Raw genomic sequence first — 24,220 nt, 5'->3', positions numbered from 1 at the left:
CACAAGGAAGACATTAAACCTAGTGTTCCAAATGGTGAAGTTGAAATCATCCCTTCGTAAATTTTACGGACGCCATCACGAGTTGGTTGACCGTTATGGAATCGCCGTTTCACATATGATATCGGATATGTTCCTTACGTCGTAACTACAATCCCCTTCCCTTTTATAAATGAGACCTACCGAATTAGACTACGTACCGGATTTTTTATCACATACGCAACACGACGGGTGCCACATATGGAGTAGGATCTGCTTACCCTTCCGGAGCACCTGAGATCACCCCTAGTTTTTGGTGGGGTTCGTGTTGTTTATTCTTTAGTTTTCTTTGTTGTGTCATGTGTACTCTTTTTGTATGTTAGTCTTTTTCATTTTTAGCCATGGCGTTGTCAGTTTGTTTTAGATTTATGAGTTTGACTGTCCCTTTGGTATCTTTCGTCCCTCTTTTACATGTCAAAGTATTGCTATTTTAATTTCAACATTACTAAATTACTTAAAAGCGAGACATATCAACCGTTTATTAAGAAGTAAAGCTCCGTTCGTATTTATTTATTTATACATCATTGAATTATAAATGTTCCTTATAAAAATGTTTTTAAAAAAACTATTCGGAAGCACGAAATCAAACGTGTGCATGTACCGTGTATACTGAATGATAATATTGTATATGTCTTTATTCTTTTATTTTACCGGACGGCTAAAATTGGCATAATCATGCTAAATCTTTTGCTTTCTTGGTTTGGTAGTTACTTAAACTTATAAAGTTTGGTTTTCTTGAAGAGAATGGAATTGATGATTACTCACTACATGATATCGAAACGTCTTCATTGTGCCCGCAATTATGATGTCCCCATGCACTGTGTCGATGAAAACTTTGGCGATAGTTTGTTCGTCTCCACCATCCAAATAAACCAGATTCCGCTGAATAACGTGTAGCATAGTATGTATTGTATGTTCCTACACAATGTTCAAAATTTGTCTCGCTTCCACCACAGTTGACACTTTCAACTAAAATTGCACCTGATCCAGGCCCAAAGTAGGCATTGCCATACACAAGTGGTGATCTTTTAAAAAAATTAAACCAACACTCCTTAAAAATAGTAACTCAAGAAACTGTTTTGAATTGAGGGAATCATAAACTCCAAAGGGAGTCTAGCCCATGCGTATTATTTTTCGTTTCTAATCACAGCAATATACAGAGTTGACCCAAAAATTTGAAACATATATGAAAAATATGATTCAAACAAGTTTCAAAATGATCAATATAGAAAAAAAATGAAACTGTCAGCTGGGGCATTAGATGTTGCTATTTCGAGATAGTTCAGAACGAATGTGAAAGAGCATAATTGCAGTTTCATTTACGAGTTACAAACACCTCATTTAATATTTTCAATTAATTTTCATTTGCCAAGAGTGAAGTATTTATATATAACAATTTTATTATTTGTAAATAGAGTTTTCGCATAATTTGTGAAAATATTGGATTCTAATTCAGTCATACTGATTTGTAAAAGAACCATATTCAGTTAACATGGTATACATGGTATAGATGAGGATGCAAATGATTTCTTTAAAAACAGCCGCAGTATTTATTCCATAGAATGCATGATGATTTCTACGTTCAAATATAAATTTTAACTGTGTCATTCGGATTGCTTTACTTTATTATCTTTTTTCCGTTTATCAATTATTGAAACCCTTCCCGAAAATGGGCAATTAGTACAAGTTTTTTTTTTTATCAAAATCATATGTAGTTCCTTTAGTCGAAAGACTGTACTATGTAATGACAATACTTCTTTTAAAATTTTAAACAATTTGAACACTCAGGACATATTTATGTAAAAACAAACTACATGGCCATTATATATACCACATCTCCTTATTCTTATATACGTAAAACAGATACGAAGGATAAGTACAATCACGGTATAAATATACAATAATTCGTTATAAGCATACGTAAGAATATTCTGACTTTCGCTTGCTTCAATTACATGTATTTCAAATCCAACTATTGTTGGGAGCGTAGGGTATAACTAAAGAGATGCTAACTGTCTAAATGTCTATATGAAAAATGAATTGTTGTTCCTTCTTTCGTGTGGAATATTTTAACGCATATGAGGAGATCTTATATGATTACCAATGAGAAACTTTACATGATTAATGTTTTGCCTAATATGTAAATACTCTCTTACCGGCGTTCGTATCCTAAAATTCTGCAAACAACTCTTGCCTCTTCTACATCAAATTCGTTATCACAGATAGTCCCCCAATTGCCATTGTGAAATACTTCTACTCTACCTTCAAAGGCATGGTTTCCGTTTTTAAGTCTGAAGGCAGTTCCTATTATAAACACATTCATATTAATCTATTATATTAGAATATGCGTATAAGAAAATCACATCACTATAGGATGATCCATTGGTTTAAAAACCTTAATATCGATTATTAAATGGATTATTAGAAATCACATTTACAGATGTATCAATTTAACAAACTTTTTCAGGAATTCCGTATATAATTCAGTGGTTGTCGTTTGTTTATGTGTTACATATTTGTTTTTCGTTAAAATCATTTATATATAAATAAGGCCGTCAGTTTTGTCGTTTGAAATGTTTCACATTATCATATCGGGGCTTTTTATAGCTGACTATGCGGTATGGGCTTTTCTCATTGTTGAAGGCCGTACGATGACCTATAGTTGTTAATGTCTGTGTCATTTTGGTCTCGTGTGGACAGTTGTCTCATTGGCAATCATACCACATCTTCTTTTTTTATAATATCTTAATCTTTCAAAATGTGCACATCCCCTTTTAATGATAAAGATCGCATATAATTTTATGTATGTTGTATAACTGCAGAAGTTTGACTTTTAATTATATATCAGTTACATAAAACGTCAGAGAAGACAAAAAAAACTATAAGATGTGTGAAACATCGAAGTTAAGATATGAGCTTTACGTCTTTTATATTTACATCTTTTCTGAAGCTATCATACCATCTGCAATTATCTATTTGATCATTCTAGTAACATCCTTTTGAAACTAGTTATAAAACAGAAGATGTGGCATGATTTTCAATGAGACAACTCTCCGCATTAGACCAAATTTTAGGGTTTTTTTTTTAACTTTTAAATAAATCTTTAAATTTGACAGCCATATACCAAATGACCAACAACCTAGCATTCTGTAAGATCAATGTATAATTGAGATACCTGTAGAGTTTAATCAAATCCAAGTTTTTTGGAAAAAGTACCAAAAAAATGTAAGGTGACTTCCTATCGTTTTTAGCTATTAATAAAATCCTATCTGAATTTAAAAAAAATGAAAATTCTAGCTGTTATTACCTATTGGATAAATCCTTTAATTTGCCAGCAATGAACCAAACTATCAAATAACCTTGCAATTGTAAGATCAATATATGATTTGATTAGATAGGCTGACCTATATAAACAAAATTAAAAGATAAAGATGTAAAGACCATTTTCGAATATACCAGGATTATCAAATACTGAATCAGAATTTTTAAGTAAATTCAAGACCAAATTCGAGTACAGTTAAGTACAGTTAACTACTGTCGAGATTTTGTCAAGTCTTATTAAGTAATACTGTGCTAAAAACATATGGTCTGTTCAGACTTTGAGCAGTTTGTAGTGTATATGTAGAGTAGTTGTTAAAAATCATAAGTATTATTCTTTTTTTATGTTCTACCTATTCGTGATGCCTGCTTAAAGTGTTACATCAAACTTTTAACAAACATTAATTAAAATGCACGTCCATGCATTCTTACCACAGTTAACACCAACATCCTCCGCATGACCGCAGTTGTGTCTGCCCAATCCGCTGTTTGAACACGATCCAATGTCACTTTCCATTCCACTACATTTAACATCATCCATCCAGATAGGCCCGCTAAGACTCCCGAAATGAGCCCCTGTGAATACTGTAGGGTTCCTAAATATAAAGTGCAAGGTTATGAAACGAAATGGCGTTCAACATTTTAATATAAGTATATATTATAAGTTTATTCTGAAAGGTTTATAGGTATCATTTTAAAATGGTTGTCCAAACATTATTATATTATTGGTACCAAGGTGTTTATATATTTCAACTTATTTGATTCGCTCGTGTATTTAACGAAAACATTTCTGAACAAATACTTAAAAATTATTACACCTGGTGTTTGCGATATCACAACAAGTCAAAACATTTACTAAATTTCATAATCGGTGAAAGGACTTCGTTCATAAATATAAATCAACATGCAAATGTCTGTTACGTTCAGGTATTTTACATCCAATCTTTTATAGTAATATGCTATACAAAGCACAAAAATGTCGTCATTCACCTAAAAAGCTAACCAAACCTTTAAACAGACTTATTGAGAAGGGATATATTTACGATACTGTAACGTAAAATCATTAAAGATAAAGCATATTTTGGAATTACTTTTGATTCACCTATAGAATCTTTGCATTTTAAATAAAAAACATTTATTCTAAAACTAGTTGTTGCATGAAATGGGTTTTATTTTTAATTATAATTGTTATTTATAAGGTTTTAACGTTTTTACTAATTGGGCTCCCCTTTTTGTACAAAAAGCATATTTTAATGTGATACTCAACACCTGAACTAAAATTAATCTTAATAAAGTTAATTTGGCTCGTTTAATTTTCTTAAAATTTTGACAAAGTATTAATTTTGACACTTTGACAAAATATTAAAATTTCAAAAAATTTGAACCAACCGCTTAATCAGAAAAATTAAACTGGTGATATTTCAGTTTGACAAACACTTATTTTGATCACTGAGAAGCTAAATATTCCTTTATCAACAAAACGTAATTAAAACGTTTTCCTGATTTTACAGAGTTATCTCCCTGTATTGTAAGGTACCACCTTAATAAGTCGATTCTTTTTCGAATTTAGTGATTATTTATTTACTTTTGTGTAAGTTTTGAAAACGCTATCAATAGATAATAAAAGTCTGTCATTTTACCAACAAAATTCACGAAAATAATTGATGGTCAAACAAATTCATCAAAACTACAAAGGTTTATGAATCTCGGCCCAATAGGCTATTATATGTACTAAAAATCATCATTTGTCTCCCAACACATAAATTCAAAATATAAAATGAGCCTGGATGGCACGTATGAATGGAGATGTCGGATAAATTCTTTCAACTTTAAATATAATTTAATATCTTGAGTTATTCAAACTTGTCATTGTTTTCATTACAACATTCGAAATTATAATTGTTGAACGTACTTAATATAATATACTTACAGGGTATGGTGGCCTATCGTAGCACAAATAACTTGTGCGTTTTCTGTAGTAAAACCATCATCACATACTGAACCCCATATGCTTTCGTGATAAATAGATACTGTACCCTGTCCTTCGATACTATTCATCAAATTCACTCTGGTATCTGTCATACGAAAAATTAAGGCAAAATGAAACTGGAAAACTGTCAGTATGTCACAGACAAGGACTACTTCTATGCTTACCGAAAAAAGGAAAAGAAGACAAATATTAACTTTAAATTTACCTCTACTTGCAAAAATATTGTAATAGGGGTATTTTTTTAATACAAGACCTAATTCCAGGAAAAGAAACAACAGATTGACATATACAGTTGCAAATTATATATATGAATAGTGAATTTTCGTTGAAACAGAAGCATGCAAGCGATAATTCTTATATTTTGTTGAATTTGTTTTATCCATACAGTTCAATATATATGTTAATTTTTCAATATTATATTTTATACCGTAACAATTTAGGAGAACCTCTTCAGTAAAAAATTAAACCAAATTGCTTAACAAATTCATTCGAAGAGAACGAACTGTTATTTATTTATATGGACAAATATAATAGCAAAATTACTTAATTCAAAGGCAAATTCAAAACGGGCAAGTCCAGAAAAACTGATATATCAAACGTAATCAATAAATGGAACGAATGGAAAACAATTGACAGATCTGACTTGGTACAGGCATTTTACGAAAACAAATAGTGGGTTAAACCTGGTTGTATAGCTAACTAAACTTCCAACTTGATCGACAGTAGATAATAGTTCTGTTGTATTGACAAAATTGGTTGAGAAATCCAAACAGACATAATAGGTTAATGATAATGATAACTCTCCACCAGAGACCAAATTACGTTTTAGATTGTAGCTTTAGGTCACCGTAACGCCTAGGTCTTTTAAGACTGATAATATTCACAATTCAATGCATGTTTTAAATCTTCAATTGTTTTACTGCTTTACAAAATATTGATTTGAATTCAGGTCAGTGCAAATATGATTAGTACGGGGTTTAATCGCACTGAATATAAAGGAAACAAAAGAATCCAAAGGACCATCATAAATCCTTCAAAAAAGCAGAAAATCCATGACTTTGGAACTCGTGTGTTTTTGGAAAAGTCAGCTGTCCAAGTTCCACTAGGAATACCTAAACCGTTAAAAACAATTGTGGTCATATACTGTGATTCAGCATCACAAACCAACCGAATGGTACGTGTCTCTTATACTATCCTAAGACAGCATCACATTAATATACCCTCATATTTGTGATTATTTAACCACATTTTACAAAAATTAACTCGAACTAATATGAAAATTTGATATGATTACATGATTTTTCATAACAAAGGATGACGAGAAATCAACCATGATAAACAAAAAAGCAAACACAGATTGCACAAAGACAACATACAACACTGAACCTGAATACAAAATCAACAGAAACCTCTTAAAACATACTAGGGGTGAATGCCGGTACTTGGAAAACATAAATCGGTCCATCTCAACTAGTGCCACCCATAGTGTCGCTCATTGCAAGTAATGCATTCTGTAATGTCATTTACCAACTTACCACAGTCCACGGAAACGTCTGCATGATGTCCACAGTCATGTTGACCCCAACCTGCAAATTTGCACTCAACTATATCTTTTTCAGAGCCATCACACGATACGTCATCCATCCATATTTTGCCAACACCTTCATTGTAATGAGCAGATCCATATACACGATAATTCCTTTGAGGAGAATACTTCACGATTATAATTGTCAAAGTTATCTTAAAAACACAAAATGAGTGGAAATTGCCATGTTTGAGGAAAAGAGGACGGTATTTTGGGCATTGGGCTGATGGATTTTGTATTGTTATGTATTTGTTAATCTTGTATAGTGAATCACGACTCAAATCAACGCTTCATAGGTTTTATTGTCACCATCATGTAATCAGGTTTTGACATTTCTCACAGGTACAACCTTGAAAAAAGTTAAACAACAAAACTACCGAACTCAAAGGAAAATTCCAAAACGTAAAAAAAGTCTCTAATCTAATCAGATTTTCCTCGAGACAAATGTTTTGGAAAAAGAAATTTTATATTCATTTGTAATATATCCGGAATACGAAGGTTACATTTTTTTAACTTACGTATTATGATAACCAAGCATGCGACAAACAACTGTGGCTTCTTCATCTCCAAATGAGTCGTCACAAATTGTGCCCCATTCACCACGGTACTTTATTTCAACTCTACCTCTAGAAAGCGTTGGCCCATCGACTAATCTTATTCTTGTTTCTGTTCGAATAATGAATACGAAACTATCTACATTTGGAACAACAATTAGTTCTTGGATATTCATGCAAATCAAGTACGAATATAAAAAGGGGAATATGAAAATAATTAAAACAAAGGGCAGGTTTCTCCGTTAGGGAAAGCAGAATTATATTGATTCAAAACGAAAACAAGATGATTTAGATTTAATGATAGAGAAATACAAATGACATAAATGAAATATACAAATGTATGTACAAAATTATATCTCTATTATTCATTGTCTGTGCTGTTTTGATATTATTGCAGTTTGCACATTTCGTAATTGACAGGCCACAGAAAGGGTCATAAACCATACACGAAAAGATGAAATATTGATCTAAGTACTTAATTTGCATATCTGAACCCCATCCGGCTTGTTTTTTTAGGAGGATGTCTAAACATGGTCGATTACAGACAGCCGAGTACGCATTTTACTTTCCAGGCGTGTTTGATATATCTGGCTTTAAATTCAGTTTTTTTTTAAATATAAATTAAAGCAACATTTTAATATAAAAATAATAAGAATTCACAATAAAAAAAATGCAGAAAAAAATGGATGAAGTGAAATATCTTAGTAAGGAGTCATTACTACAGAGATGGCGTGTTTGACACACAAAACTTAAAAGCTTAGTGATATTACCAATATTAAAATATATTCAATTATAATTAAGGCACATTTGATTTTTATTCATTAAAATATTTAAATATAGAAAATTAGGACACATTGTTCACCTCCTTCCCCGTAATTCTTTATCAAAAATATTTATTTATTTTTGAATTTTGAAATAAAAAAGCTAAGAAATCTTAGTTTTGTTAGTGTTCTCTAGGTTATCTCGTCTTCATTCTCTGACATATTCTAGTCTGCCCTTTCATAAGTGATTCTTAATATACAAGCTTAAAACTTTCACTGTAACCTCGCTCGAACTTATCCCCCATCCCCCCCCCCCCAAAAAAAACCAAACAAACAAACCCGCAATACTATTGTCATTCTTATAGTCATCACTCAATCGTTCACAAACAAATGTGTTTTAGGCTGCTAAAGACATATGACTCAAACGCTCAGAAAGTCCTTTTCTCTATATTTTTGCTCTCCATTTTTTGATGCAAAGCCTTTTACATTTTATTATGGGTTATTGATGAAGGTCGTACGATGAGGTATGGTTGTTAACACATACTTCCTTTGGTATCGTATGGAAATTAGTCCATTGACAACAAACATACCACATCATCTTCTTTATATAAGTATTGTATAAATTACAACGTATTTTGGTGATCTTGCAAAATGATCGCAATCCAGAAAATCGTAAACACATTTTCTTATCTTAAAAGGGGCAAGAAGGGTTCCATTAGCAGGCCAATAAATAAGATAACAGTTCATTTACAACAAAACAAAAACATATGGGTATTTTTCTCTCATAATAACCATGATAACAGTAAACAGATTCACAACAATGTCAATTTCAAGAAAGCAGACAACAGTTAATAAGTCAATAACAGTACAGCATCAATGATCTTGAATATATACCACTTTTAACTAAACTAAAATATAAAGGCACAGAACCAGGACATAGGAGCATAAAACCAGGACCGTTTTTCTTATCACCAGCACAGCGTCAGGACAATTTCGTTTAACGAACTTGCACGAATTTTGCAATATAATATTGTTGTAATATACTTTGCATGGTACTTTTGACGCATCAGAGAAAAATTAAGCAACAAAACAGTCATTTTATTGCCGTTCTGATACAATGTTAACAAAACCACCAGCACAGAATCAGGATCCACCAGCACCTGACAGGACCAAATCACCAGCACAGAACGTTCTCTCGCAGGACAACCATACCCACCGAGATATTCCTGACTTGGTACAGGACATTTTTAAAGGCAAAACAGTAAAATCAAATATCCAGGAAAACACATTTTTCCTCAATCAACGAAAATTGGTACTCATGAAAATAAAATAATCCATAGTACAATCAATTATTATATATACTTACGGCATTGGATACCAACATCTTTCGAATGATTACAGTCATTTTTATCCCAGCCTTTAAATCTGCATGCAGATATGTCATTTTCTGTGCCATAACAATTTAAATCGTCCATTTTAATTGGAAGATTACTCTTTCCAAAGTGTGCTCCAGGATAAACGATCGGTTGGCTTAAAAAAAATATGAAAAACATCAGCTTAAATTGTTAATTAAACTTTATTTTATGTTATACTTCAAAACATGCCACCATGAAGTATTGTGTCTATATAAGATGGTGATTTTTTAAAAGATCATGTAGTCGACATAAACTGTAAATAAAAGTTAAGAAAAAGGTTAAGAAAAATACTTGAATAACATGCTTAATAAATAAACTCAGCATAACTACTAGGATTAAAATTTTATATTTTATACGTGCGTTTCGATTACAAAAGAATCACCAGGACGCTCGAAGAAAAAGATGTTTAAAAGGCTAAAAAAGTACGAAGTTGGAAAGCATTGAGGACCAAAATTGTTTTACGTATAAAGCAGTTTTTGCCATTAAATTGACAAATACCTGCGTAAAATTCCCCATATTGTAACCATTTTACCATGATTTAGAGTGGTGTTCTTGTTTGATCATCATGTTGATTTATTTTAACACTAAACAAATTTGAAGGTTTGAAGGGTTTACTTTTTCAGTGGTCAATAATCATACGCTAATATCAGACCTCATGTCACAGGTTCCAGTTGTTAACCGATTTTCAATACAAATCAAGTTACAATGGGAAATTGCATGCACTACGAAAGAACATTGACCTTACTGAATCGACACAAAAAGTATTTTATCGACTTTCAAATTTATTAATCGATAAGGATATAGATCAAGGCAACACACAAAAAAAGGCTGAAACCGAATCAACTCCGAAGAGGGCGAAACTGGATCGTCAACAAGGATAGCATTTTCTGTTATTCGTGCATAACCTACCATGTGATTCCACAGTGAATCGAAATGATAAATTAATGAATGGGACACTCTATCGGTAAAAAGGTTCAGACTGGAATTCTGTTATCTTTTGATCTTAGATCGTGAGATTAGATATTCACAAATCGTATCTTTCAACATATTTGTGATGACGCGAAATAAGATATCAGTTATCGGTACCTTGTCAAAAATCCAAGAGTCCTACATACAACTATAGCATCTTTCTGGTCAAAACTGTTATCACAAACTGATCCCCACCCGTTTTCATGATACACTTCCAATCTGCCTTGCGATGGAATATGTCCACCGACAAGTCTCACCGGTGTTGCTAAAAATTCAAAGTATGATTTATCATGATTAACAAAATTATACTGTAAGTGCAGAATAAAATTGTACGATCCATATAACAATACTTTCGAGTCTTGTATACTACTCTGTAACTATGAAGAAATACAAAAAAAAGTTATGTGTTTTACATCGATAGCATTAACGTTAATATGAGGCAGGCATTACCTGTAAATGGGAACGAAGTCTTTATGAATTATTTTTTTGTATCTTTTTTTTTAAAATATCATATTTGTTTAAAAAAAAAAAGAAACGGAAATATCGTAACGTTTCCGATTTGGTTCTGTTGTTAGGGTTTTAATTGTGACGTTATTTAAGTTATGACGTCATATAGAATGAATACAAAGAAACGCTATCATCAGGTAACGTTTTTTCATATCAAGGAACTATTAATAAAGAAAGTGGTATTGCGTTCCTTCCTATTTTATACTAGACTGATAAATATATATTTCACCCAAAGTTTCATACAAACGAGACTGGGAAAAGGAAGTAGATTTCTGCGCAGATGCGGGAATTCAAAACATGACATACAAAAAAATGAACGATTTTTGAGTTCATTAGTACAATAAATATTTCGGGAAAATTTTCACGTTTTTTTTTTTTTTTTTTTTTTTAATTTATTTTTCTACTGTTATTGGGGACTTCGTCCCCATATTGTCATCATCATAATCTTTCATTTTCGTCCACATATCAATTATTTTCCACTTATTCTTCTTCTAGTCATACTTATCATTATTATCATGCATTTAATCATTATTGTTATGATTAGTTTTCTGTTTCGAACGTGTGAAAAGAGGTACAAAAGATACCAAAGGATACCGATCTCAAAGATACCGAACTCATAGATTGAAAATAAATTGACAACGCCATGGCAAAAAAAACAGAAAAATAAAAGTACAGAAGACATAACATACAAAACTTAAGACTAAGCAACAGGAAACCCCGACAATAACTGAGGGTGATCTCAGGTGCTCGGGACGGGAAGGCAGATGCTGCTCGCAATATGGCACTCTTCGTGTTGCTTATGCTATTAAACATCGTGCATACAACCCAACTCGGTAGGTCACACTCGTGAAAAGGCAAGGGTATTGCAGTCACAACATAAGGCACACATCCGATATCATCTGTGAAACAGTTATTCCATAACAGTCAATCAACTCGTAATGTCGTCCGTAAAATTTACGAAGGGATGATTTCAACTTCACCATTCGGAATTCGGAATCATGATAGGAAATACAAACCCGGGAATCTCGTATGAATTGAGAGATATATACTCCGTATGCAGGCGCTGCTGAAAAGTGGCTAAATAGAAATGGAAAATTCACAATAGGGAAGATGAATTCATCTCTTTTGTCGTAAAGTTTTGTTCAACCGACTCTCATTGTTAAATTCTAGATGTAAGTCAAGTTATGAGGCAGACTTAACTGTATCTGTATCATCGTTTCATTCAGCCAACAAAACTTTGCGTTTAACTCATCTTACTATAAAAATGACGGTTTGTAAACGAAAGTGCATTTTTTAAATTGATGAAGCACAATTAAGACAAATGTGTTTCAAAATAGAATAGATTCTAATGTTATTCATAATTCTAGTATTGATCATATGATTCATTTACCTTTTCAGATTTGTTAAATTTTTATCTAGACTTTTAAAATATAGTAACTTTTTACACAAATTGATAGGTTGATCTGGTCGAGAAATAAAGGAAATAGTCAGCGTTTGTTTTAAATCGGAATTGTTTCACTTGGTATCCGTCTTGCGATAGAAAAAAATAAACTGTATGTATGTATCCGTATGGTTAAAATATTTTAAACACTCTTTTTCTAAGGACAGAAACAATTATTCGCTAAATTAAATAATTATATAACTGTTACTTTATGTGATAATCTTTGATTATAATTAAAAAGAAGATGAAGTCAATTCCTTCAATCTGTGAAAAAAAATTGTAAATAATCAAAATACATGTTCATTACAAGTTTTATACCAATAGTAGTACGGAATAAAGTAGTATTACATTTTCCCGTCATTTTGTATATCCAAGGCAGTTACAGGATCGAAGTCAACTAAGGAACGCTGTGATTGGATGTATGGGTACAAAATATCTTTCATTTATCTATGAATAACTGCATTGTGTATATTTGCAATATAAATATTGAAACTGTTTAGAAATCTTATCCCAGATGGAAAACCCTAGCCGTATTGGCACAACTTTTTTGAACTTTTGATTCTCAACGCTCTTCAACTTTGTACTTGTTTGGCTTCCGAAAATTTTTTCATCCAAGCGTCACTGGTAAGTCTTGTATGGACAAAACGCGCGTCTGGCGTATTAAATTAAAAACCTGGTACCTTTGTTACCTATACTCGTGTGTTTATCTGTCATATATGTTCTCCCATTGATTTGTATTGTAGTCCTATCATGTAATGTTGTCAATTTAATGTTATATTTAACATTGCAATAAAAGCGGGAGGTTTTAGCATGCCAGAAAACCAGCTTCAACCCAACATTTTTTTTTATTTAAGGAGGCTCCTGGGTACAAAAATTTTAGCAAAAATTAAACCTTTATTTTTTCATTACAAATTTTATTTATTACACTATTAATTGTTACTTTATGATATGGTACAAAAAACAACCCACAAAAATGATTTGGTTTGGCCCCAGATGACTTTAACACTTGAAAAAGCTCCAAATTATCTCCCTTTGGTGCGAATTCACATTTTTTGGCCTGAAATTTGAAATATCTTTTTTAACTCATCGGTGACCTATATTTTTTATTATTGTTTTCAAATAAGCAGTACATAAACTAAATTAATGTAAAATTTAAGCGATTTCTTATATTAGGTTATTTTTTTATTTCGATATTTCCTCTTTTTCGCCTATTAGTTCAACAGAAAAAAAGGACATTAACAAAAATGTATGCTTTTTCCAGAGGCAGATTTTAGCTTAAATAAACGGTGACCCCATTTTTTCATTTCATTTTTCTTTTAAGTATATGATAAAGTTCATTTAAGAAAACATATAGCGAAATCCTATATTAGAAAAAAAAATCATTTATACCCAGGAGCCCCCTTAAATGTCCTGTATCATGTCAGAAAAATGACCATTGTTCATGTTGTTATATTACAATTCGTTTCTATGTATGTTACATTTTAATATTTCTGTTGAGTCGTAGTTCTTTTATAATTGATGTGTTTCGCTCAGTTTTAGTTTGGAACCCGGATTTGTTTTTTCACAATCGATTTGTTAATTTTGAACAGCGGTATACTACTGTTGCCTTTATTTAGAATGATTTCTTGAGAATTGTTCGAAAAGACTTCCAAAGTGTCAGAAATTCAATTAAAAATGACGGTGTGAATGGATAACATAAACAAGCTCTGTTGGAAGATGGTCATTATTCTATTTGACATTAATATTTCTAAAACAGAATAATAAAGTGCAATATCTCACATAACCATGATAACTGTTTTATTTAGGTTTTTATTATTAAAAGTGTCAAATTTAGAAAATAAAGTATTGTCGACCACGGCAGAATGAATAGTATAGTTTTTCCTTAAGTATAACAACGCATTCGATAGATTGGTCAATGACTCAGGTAAAACAATTAGTAATAGGCAAACAACAAACAATTGTATTAGCGGGATCATTTCAAATGTCAAAATATTCATATCCGTTTACGCAATCGTATCGTTTATATAAACATGGTAATTTAGTACCGAAAGGGCACATGTGATATGTCGGCAACATGACAATGTTATACTAACAAAAATATTTCACAGACCTTTTGTAGCACAATATATAACTTTTTAAAGCAGATCTTAATACTCATAGTTACAGGCCATGTTGGCAGTTTTTGTTTACAGTTTTGCAATAAATGGAAAGGCTAATACAATATAACAGGCCTATAATTTCCTATATATTTCAAGCCCAACAATTTAGATATAGACAACAATTAGAATTTATATTTGTGATATTCAAACTTACCACACGAAACACCAACATCTTTACTATGAACACAGTTATTTTTTTCCCATCCAGGAAACGAACATTCATTCACGTCTCTTTCTCTGCCCGAACAGTCAAGATTGTTCATCATAACTTTACCAAGTCCTTTTCCGAAATAACCATTCCGATGTACAGTTGGATTGCTACAGAATATAAAAAACGAATAACGATATGTACAAAGTAATTGGGCTGAGTTTGAAATTGCTTAAAATACCGGACAATCTAAACAATTATTCCTACATAAATGTTTAGCTAAAGTATACCAGCAAAATGCGTGTACAGTAACTGAAATGATTCGCAGCACTGGTATTGAAAATCGTGAGCTTTAGTACAGGAGATCAAAAGTATTGCAAAACTTGTTAACAAAGCACGTCGCCACATTCACATTCCATCTCCTTCTATTGAAAGAAAAGTAATACATTTGGGTTTATGGTTTTGAAAAATGGTTTACACATGTATTTTAGCGGAATGCACCGATTACCACACACATCCTTCAATATTTGCTACATTGCAGATACACGAAAAAAACTTACGTATTTATGAACCCTAACATTTTGCATATAACTTTGGCATCAAAGTTGTCAAAATTGTCGTCACATATAGTACCCCATTCACCATTATGTTTAACCTCAACACGTCCCTCTCCCGCAAATGAACCATTTACGAGTCTAACAACTGTAACATCTAAAAAATGATATATGATCTATTAGTGAAAAAATCTCTTTATTCAATTGGAGTTTATGCTTCAAAGTCAGCACATATTGTATATGTTCCAGACCATATGAGTATTTGGACCGTACGTATGGTCCAACCAAACGCGTACGGTCGGACCGTATGAGTATACGCGTACGGTCCGGTACGAGCTGACCATACATTTTATTTGATCATATGGGTAATTTTGATTGCAACAAGAATTTATCACAATCTTTACTGGTGGTTTTAAGTTTAACGAATTGTTATGTTTTACAATTAGATAAAATTAACAAACGAACAATTGAAATTAAGTATTTGTTTAATTGTATATCTTAATCCTATTTTAGTACTATCGTCCAAGGTAACACAATTCAAGTAAAGTAATATTTTTTACATTTTCATGTATGCAGTTCATGCAAGTTATTTGCATTTGCATTTTGTGCTAAATTTGCTAAATATTCCAAAACAATTGACCTTCCACATGATATTTACTTCCGATATCTTCAATTTTAGTGATCATAATTTAATTAAATAAATGTTTAATTAGCGTGAATTTACAAAAAAGTTAAAATATAAAGTTTTTGTTTCAATTACAATTGAACTTTTTTTTATTTCAATTTGATAGTTAAGTTATGTTGATTTGCTACATGCATTTGTATCTAATAAACCTGACCTTTTTTTTTAATATTAGTCAGACCGTACGCTAACGGTCCGACCGTATGAGTATTTTGAAAAAGTACGCATACGGTCCAGACCGTACGGGTATGGTCCAAATACTCATTCGGTCCAAATACTCATTCGGTCTGGAACATATATATTGTCAAATAACGACGACTTTGTACTTGTTTTGGCTTTAGAACTTTTTTTTATCTTAAGAGTCACTGGTTAGTTTTATGAAGACGAAACGCGCGTCTTGCATGTAAAAATTTTAACCTGGTACCTTTTGAAAGCTATTATTCTTGTGTTTCTCTGTTCTATGTGCTCTCCCATTTTTTGGCATTGTAGTCCTGTCATGTAATTTTTTCACTTTAATATTATATTTAACATTGCCATAAAAGCGGGAGGTTTGGCATGCCACAAAACCAGGTTCAATCCCTATTTTTTTCCTTAAATATCCTATACCAAGTCAATAAATTGGTTATTGTTATACATGTATTATAGTTCGTTTCTGTGTGTGTTACATTTCCCTCAGTTTTAGTTTGTAACCCGGTTTTTTTTCTCAATCGATTTATAAATTTCTTACAGCGGTATACTTATGTTGCCTTTATTGTGCATTTTGCAGACCTAAATGCTTTAGGAAACCCTTGGCCACAACCTAGGATCCAGAACGTTATGTAACCAAAAGTTGCTAATGATAAAATTGGATCCCTACACACGAACTGTCTGGATCAGGGCTGGCAGCCATAGTAAATGATGTTAAAAATTGTGAAGAACTAATGATAGTTTAACCAAAACGGACGTTACAAACAACTTATGCATCCTTGAGGGGTCATGTCCGCGTAACTTTTAATGGAAATGCCAAAAACATGACAGTTTGCATTAATAGTCATATCACAGCTATGTTTATGTAAAATTTGTACAATTTCGGCCCAATTAATAAAACATCAAATTTGTAGGGCCAATTTTAACCCTTCATGAACTTAGTCTACCGTCTGACATCTTAAGAACATGTTTTTTTATAAATGTTCACATCAGTTAGTCAGTAAATCGCATGAAGGATGCGCAGTTGACACAGTCTTTTTTTAAATACAATAAGTTTGAAAATAACTAGCGATAAATTTGCAAAACATTGTTGATTTTATGTCCTTAAATTATACAACCACGAAAAGACATTACATAATGCAAAATGGCGAACGTGCCAAAATGTTTGTCTTTTTAACTCCACGTTAGTTAGAAATAATATAGAGCACGCGACTCCATAATGATAATGATGTTTACATTATACTTAATTTTTGTTTATCTACTTTCTGACAATAAAATCAGTATAGGCTAAGCTGGTGCTCTACAATTAGCTTATATTGGATATATATATCCGCTACAACATAACTTGAATAACATCATATATACTCGTGTTGCGTATTCAAGTTCATTTCCCTAAATGTTTAACTAATTATGTATGTTAGCTATAACTGTATATTCCAAATAAAGGCAACAGTAGTATACTCTTTCGATTGAGAGAAAAACAAATTCGGGTTGCAAACTAAAACTGAGGGAAACACATCAAATATAAGAGGACACCGTTTAACAAAATTTATCTTTGGTGAATTGAAAACAAACTCATAATAGATACCAGGATTAAAATTTACGCCAGACTCATCAGTGACGCTTGAATCAAACACTGTTAAAAGGCCATATAAAGTAGGAAGTTTAAGAGCATTGAGGACCAAAATTTCCTAAAAGTTTTTCCAAATACAGCTACGGTAATCTAGGTAATCTATTCATGAGGTAAAAAAGCCTGAGTATTTCAAAAAAAATAAATTTTGTTAACGGTAAATTTATTATTATGAGCATATCAATGATAACACAAGTCAACACAGAAGTGCTGACTACTGAAAGGGTCAATTAAGTCCGAAATCCTGCCTTGTTCTCTACCATTGTCTATAACTGCTTGATAAGTACTGTGTATACTTCTCGCTTAGCCTTGCTACTCTGTTGTATCATGTCTCGGTAAACAATTCTAAATAACGCAGAGATGATTTACCTTATTTATATTTACAAATTTATCATCTATGAAAACTATCAAATGATTTTATTTCTAATCGCGTTTTTCACTGATATATTTTTTTCCAATGTAATTTTATTCGTTTGGAGGCGCAAGAGGAGCTTTCAATCGACCGGTATTTACATTTGATTTTTTGCTTACGGAAATATATTTGTGACGTCACATTGTTTCGTTTCTGTTTTATATTCTACTAACCACAGTTTACACTAATATCTTCAGAATGTTCACAGTTATTATTATACCATCCGGGAAATATACAGCCTGATAAATCAAGTTCTTCTCCATTGCAGTCTAAGTTATTCATCCAAATTTTTCCAGTACCTGACTGACCAGCCCAAAAGACCGGATGTCTGTAATATTCAAGGTAACCATACTAATTGTGTGCGATATCCAGTTTTGATTAAAATTAAACAACAGTTTGAAAAATGTAAAAAGGTAAATAAATATGTGAATATGTGAAAGTGGTATCGTCGTTAGGCTTCCAAAATGTTGTAAATATTAAATTTTTCAAAAATAATTATCTCACTAACTTTGAAAATTTTGACAAAAATACATGTTTCCAAAATGTCGTATGTGAACTTGAACATTATTGTAAATAGCAGTGAAATAAACACTTTGACATTTCTGGATTATCCCAGAGCTTAAATTAATTTCACAGAAATATAGAAATGTACAATTCTTTTATTCCCAAAACCACTATACGATTTTCAAGTTTTCATACAACATTTTGGAGGCAAATTTAACAAACAACTGACATTGGCAATTTTGTAATATGCCTTATTTCAAACGTTTTAATTGGTCTTACTGCATGCTTTTTTGTAAAACTTAAGATTTCCTCCCGCCCAGACCATTTGTGTCAAAGTGCATTTTTAGCAAAAAAAGTCATATACGACATTTTGGAAGCCCAGCGACGATATACTGGTTGACCAGGAGGACATGCTGAAACCTTTGACTTGCGCTGAATTTCGATTTCAATTTTGGGTGATCAGATATCTAAATAGTGCATCATAAGCCGATGACCAGTTAGGGTTTTTGTTCTAAATATTAATTACATGCTGTTGAAATAGCACAGGTTTCTACGATGTATATCAAGGATTCGTGTATTGTTTTGTAATCAAATACACACTTTTTGTGTAATTTATCTATTTCTTATAGGGAAAAACGGGGATAAGGATTGAAACATTCTTTGAAAATTAATATCAAATAGCAAGATATTTTCCTATAAAATGTATTCATGCGACTTTTAATGTTTGTAAATATCCAGGTAAAGTTTATGCATATAATTATTGTGTCCAATTGTCTAAAAACTATGAATAAAATGACTCGTGTGTTATGAGATCACCTCTAGTTTTTGGTGGGGTTCGCGTTGTTTATTCCTTAGTTTTCTATGTTGTGTCATGTGTACGATTGTTTTGCCAAACTAAAGAATAAACACCATGAATCCCACCAAAAACTAGGGGTGATCTCAGGTGCTCCAGAAGGGTAAGCAGATCCTGCTCCACATGTGGCACCCGTCGTGTTGTTAATGAGATAACAAATCCGGTAAATAGTCTAATTCGGTAGGTCACATTCATGAAATGGAAGGGGATTGTAGTTACGACGTAAGGAATATATCCGATATCATTTGTGAAACGGTTATTCCATGAAAGTTGACTTTAATAATACTGGAAAAAAAAAGATACAACAAATGAGCATTGGGCTATTGTAAACAGTATGAGATTTCGGGAACGTCATGTTACACGACAGGACATTAAACATGGGTTTTAAAATTGGATGGATAAATAATTCAGGATATATATATTTAATTCAGGAGACGTGGAATGATTGCCAGTCAGACAACATTCCAAACAGGGGCGGATCCAGCCATTTTGAATAAGGGGGTTCCTTACCCAGGACAATTACATGTCCCCATTCAAATGTATTGATCGTCCAAAAAAGGGGGGTTCCAACCCCCGGACCACCCCTCTTGATCCGCGCCTGATTCCAAATAACTTCCAATGAAGTGGATGTAAGCAATAATAGTCAACCATACGCATTCAACAATGAGAAATCAATCAATACTGTTTAATTGGGTATAAAGGCCAGACATGACAAATATGAAAAAAATCAAATGAAAGAACTTGAGGCTTAATCTAGCTTAGCAAGTTACGAAAACCTAATGAACCAACGCCAACCATAGAACTATAGGATACAAGAATATACATGGTTTCTATGAAGCTAAACTGTAGATACATATTATAAGAGCTGTGAATATATAGGCATTTTAAATTGGTGCTGTGACACGTTAACTGGAGCTAGTAGTGTAAAAAACAAAGTCAGAAAACATCATCTCTTGAAATGAAGAAAGTCACAGTTTACAATATTTTATTTGTCAAAAAAGTATTTTTCAACTGATTTTTATAGTTCGTTCTTATGTTGTACTATTATACCACTGTTCCAGGTTAGGGGAAGGTTTGGGATCCCGCTAACATGTTTAACCCCGCCACATTATTTATGTATGTGTCTGTCCCAAGTCGGGAGCCTGTAATTCAGTGGTTGTCGTTTGTTTATGTGTTACATATTTGTTTTTCGTTCATTTCTTTACATAAATAAGGCCGTTAATTTTCTCGTTTGAATTGTTTTACATTGTCTTATCGGGGCCTTTTATAGATAGATATGCGATATGGGCTTTGCTCATTGTTGAAGGCCGTACGGTGACCTATAATTGTTAATGTTTGTGTCATTTTAGTCTTTTGTGGATAGTTGTCTCATTGGCAATCATACCACATCTTCTTTTTTATATGTTACTTTTAATCTGGATGTAAGCTATTTTTGCCCGAAAAGTCCCATCTTGCCAGACTGAGTTTGCGACTCTTAATCTGGGTTTGAGCTACCTAGCTATTTCCGGCCTTAGAACTTGTTCATGAAAAATCTAGAATTGTTAAATATCAATAGTATCAAGAACATACCCCTTTTTGAGTACTTATTATGCAAAATATTAAAAATTAATTGTCAATTACAATAAAAAAAAAATATCGTGAATTAGACTACATTGCCGTCGTTTTTTTATTTCTTTTACCCAAAGCAAAATTATCATATTTTCAGAATGGAAACCAACCAGACTAATTAAAATATAAAACTTTACGGGAATTTTTATTTCTGTATAATAAAAATTTATTATGAAGTAAATAAAGGCAACCGTAGTATACCGCTGTTCAAAACTCATAAATCCATGGACAAAAAACAAAATCGGGGTAACAAACTAAAACCGAGGGAAACGCATTAAATATAAGAGAACAACGACACAACACCGAAACGCAACACACACAGAAACGGACCAAACAACAGACAAAACACCACGAGAATAACAAATATTACATCAAAACCAAATACATGAATTTGGAATAGACAAGTACCGTGCCACGTCTTATCTAAATATCTCAAAAATAAGAGAAAACACAAACGACTCAACGTTAAAATGCAACACACACAGAAACGAACAATATTATAACAATATTATAACAATAAACACATTCAAACCTAGTTTTGATGAGCTGCTTTACTGGAGTACATGTTTATTCGGTTTCTGTACTAAATAAATGAGCCATTTTATTGTTTTCACATCGACAAATACGTCCCACATCTAATTGTCATGATGATTTGTTTTAACATTATATAAATAACACATACGTCATGTTACACGACAGGACATTAATAGCGGATCAGATGATGGAGCAGATTGTTTACACCAAAAAAAATTGTGAACCGAGGAGAAGGAAAGGGGTGTTGTTTAAATCATTATACTGAATGTTCTGTTATTAATGTCTATTAAATTTCAAATGTGATGACATTTTGTACATAACAATCATCCGCATTTAATAAAGCGCTAAGTTGATTAAGTGTTTCCGTGAACTGTAATAAACTATTTGCCATGCAATAGAGTAAATTACTACAATCTTATTAACCAATCAAAATGTTGCATTTTGACATGAAGTAGAATGGAGAAACTGCCTATTAGAAAACAATAAACTACTTCACTTCAGTATTAGTTCTTACATAACTTCTAGTCCAAGCATACGACAAACAACACGGGCATCATTTTCATCGAATTTATCATCGCAAATTGTTCCCCATTGTCCACTGTGAAATACTTCAACTCTTCCTTGCAGTATATTTTTACCTCCTCGTAATTGTATAACAGCTGCAATTACCAAAACAAAGCTATAATGTATTTATAAACAAGCTCTCGATTTGGAGATCATTGCAAATGTCCAAAACAAAGTATTTTACCAAAACATATGATTATCATTAATAGTGCAAAACCTAACAAAAATGAAAACAGCACATTATAATCATAGACGGATCAAGGGGAGGCGCCCCCCCTTTTTATGTCAGTTCACGGGCCCCTCCTTATGAAAAAATCTGGATCCGCCACTGATAATATTTGTTTATGCATTCGGAGCGCTTTTCTATATATACCTTCATTAGGAACGCTCAAAGTCGAATGTTCGAATGTATAATAACCTAAACAGTTGAAAAGCTAAATGACCAAAAATCACCTAAAATATAACCAAATTTATCTAAGGTCAAATATGCCTGATACAAGATACAAGGCATCAACTCAACATACCAGACGAATACATCAACATTAAAAAACTTATCAATGGCACTTGAATTGAAATGGTGGTAGGCAGATTCAAACACAAATTTGAATAGTATTGAAAAACACCAAATGAGGCCAAGGTTAGAAAAAATATAACTATTTTGAATAATTGAACATTATATAAACGGTCAAGTTCGGATAATTTACTTTATTCGTGCTTGTTTCTCTCTCTCTGAAATCATTATACTTTATATCAGAAATATATGTCTGCTTTAAAAAAAAAACAAAAAAAAAAACAAACGTCTAATGAAAAATAAGTACTGTAAAGAAATGTAGCTAATGGTAATATATCTAGAATTAAATCCTGTTTTCCTATTTACAAATGTTTCTAAAAAAATGTGAATTGGATAAATTAAATCGATTAAGAAAACAAATATGAAACAAACAAAACATGTGACATGAGAAAATAACCAGAATAATATATTTGTTAGCATTTTTAAATGTTTTAACATCAATCGATAAATTTCGTTCCATATTAAGTCCTACATTATTTCAAAATCATATCGTATGATTAAAGACGTCGTTTCAATACTTTTAAAACACTGCGAATTCCTCATTAAATAAATTCTAATAATACAAACATGTATTCAACGTAGTGGGTATTTGTATATTGTAAGACATCGTTTCGGTGATAGATACTGATTGGTGTTAAGTGAAAATAAATACGTTTTGTCAATTTCAAAATGATCAGTTAGCAATTACACCAGTTGTACATGTTGTAGTTTGAATTCTTTTAAGTTTAAGCCAATTGACACAGTTAATGTGAATAGTTTACATTCCTTACTGTGTTGATGTGTAAGTTCCAGTTTCAATATCATACAAATTATCTACAAAGAAGAAAAGAAACAGTAAATTTAGAGATTAATGTGTACAATTTTCTTGCAATCACATTGGGACATAAGAATAACGACCGTGAAAATGAGATATAGTGGAGTTTAGTGGTCCTGTGACATTTTGAACATATTGACTGCGTTTACATTTGAGTAATGAATTGACGGGCACTTTACATTAAAATAGTTGCTCAGAATGCCGCATTACAAAAGGCGGCAGATATTGAACAGCGTTATACTACTGTTGCCTTTATATACCAAGGGGACATTCACAGTCGAGAAGAAACTAAACAACAGTATGGCAAATTGAACTAGAGTCTCTAAAGAGCATGTGCCGCGCACCTTGGTTTATGTGCATATTAAACAAAGGACACGAAACAATTTTGGTTTGGTGATGGTGATGGGTTTGTAGATCGTACTGTA

General features: G+C 32.1%; 1 protein-coding gene across 1 annotated transcript in view; it reads right to left on the bottom strand.

Annotated features, from left to right (window-relative positions):
* LOC134689710 (deleted in malignant brain tumors 1 protein-like) overlaps nt 1-24,220 on the bottom strand; it is a 108,484-nt gene that overhangs the window by 71,242 nt on the left and 13,022 nt on the right. The window contains exons 2-14 of the mRNA XM_063549675.1: nt 22,361-22,505; nt 18,521-18,675; nt 15,444-15,594; nt 14,890-15,053; nt 10,746-10,893; nt 9,611-9,774; nt 7,448-7,595; nt 6,880-7,043; nt 5,285-5,429; nt 3,787-3,950; nt 2,193-2,340; nt 958-1,061; nt 802-861 (exon numbers count right to left, since the gene is read on the bottom strand). Of these exons, the coding sequence (XP_063405745.1) occupies nt 802-861; nt 958-1,061; nt 2,193-2,340; nt 3,787-3,950; nt 5,285-5,429; nt 6,880-7,043; nt 7,448-7,595; nt 9,611-9,774; nt 10,746-10,893; nt 14,890-15,053; nt 15,444-15,594; nt 18,521-18,675; nt 22,361-22,505 (1,860 nt within the window). The remainder of the gene's footprint in view (nt 1-801; nt 862-957; nt 1,062-2,192; nt 2,341-3,786; nt 3,951-5,284; nt 5,430-6,879; nt 7,044-7,447; nt 7,596-9,610; nt 9,775-10,745; nt 10,894-14,889; nt 15,054-15,443; nt 15,595-18,520; nt 18,676-22,360; nt 22,506-24,220) is intronic.

This window comes from Mytilus trossulus, chromosome 11 (genome assembly GCF_036588685.1).
Source record: "Mytilus trossulus isolate FHL-02 chromosome 11, PNRI_Mtr1.1.1.hap1, whole genome shotgun sequence".
In the NCBI taxonomy this organism is placed as follows: Eukaryota; Metazoa; Mollusca; class Bivalvia; order Mytilida; family Mytilidae; genus Mytilus; species Mytilus trossulus.
Note: the sequence above shows the minus strand (reverse complement) of the source record. Positions and strands in the feature narration are given on the sequence as shown.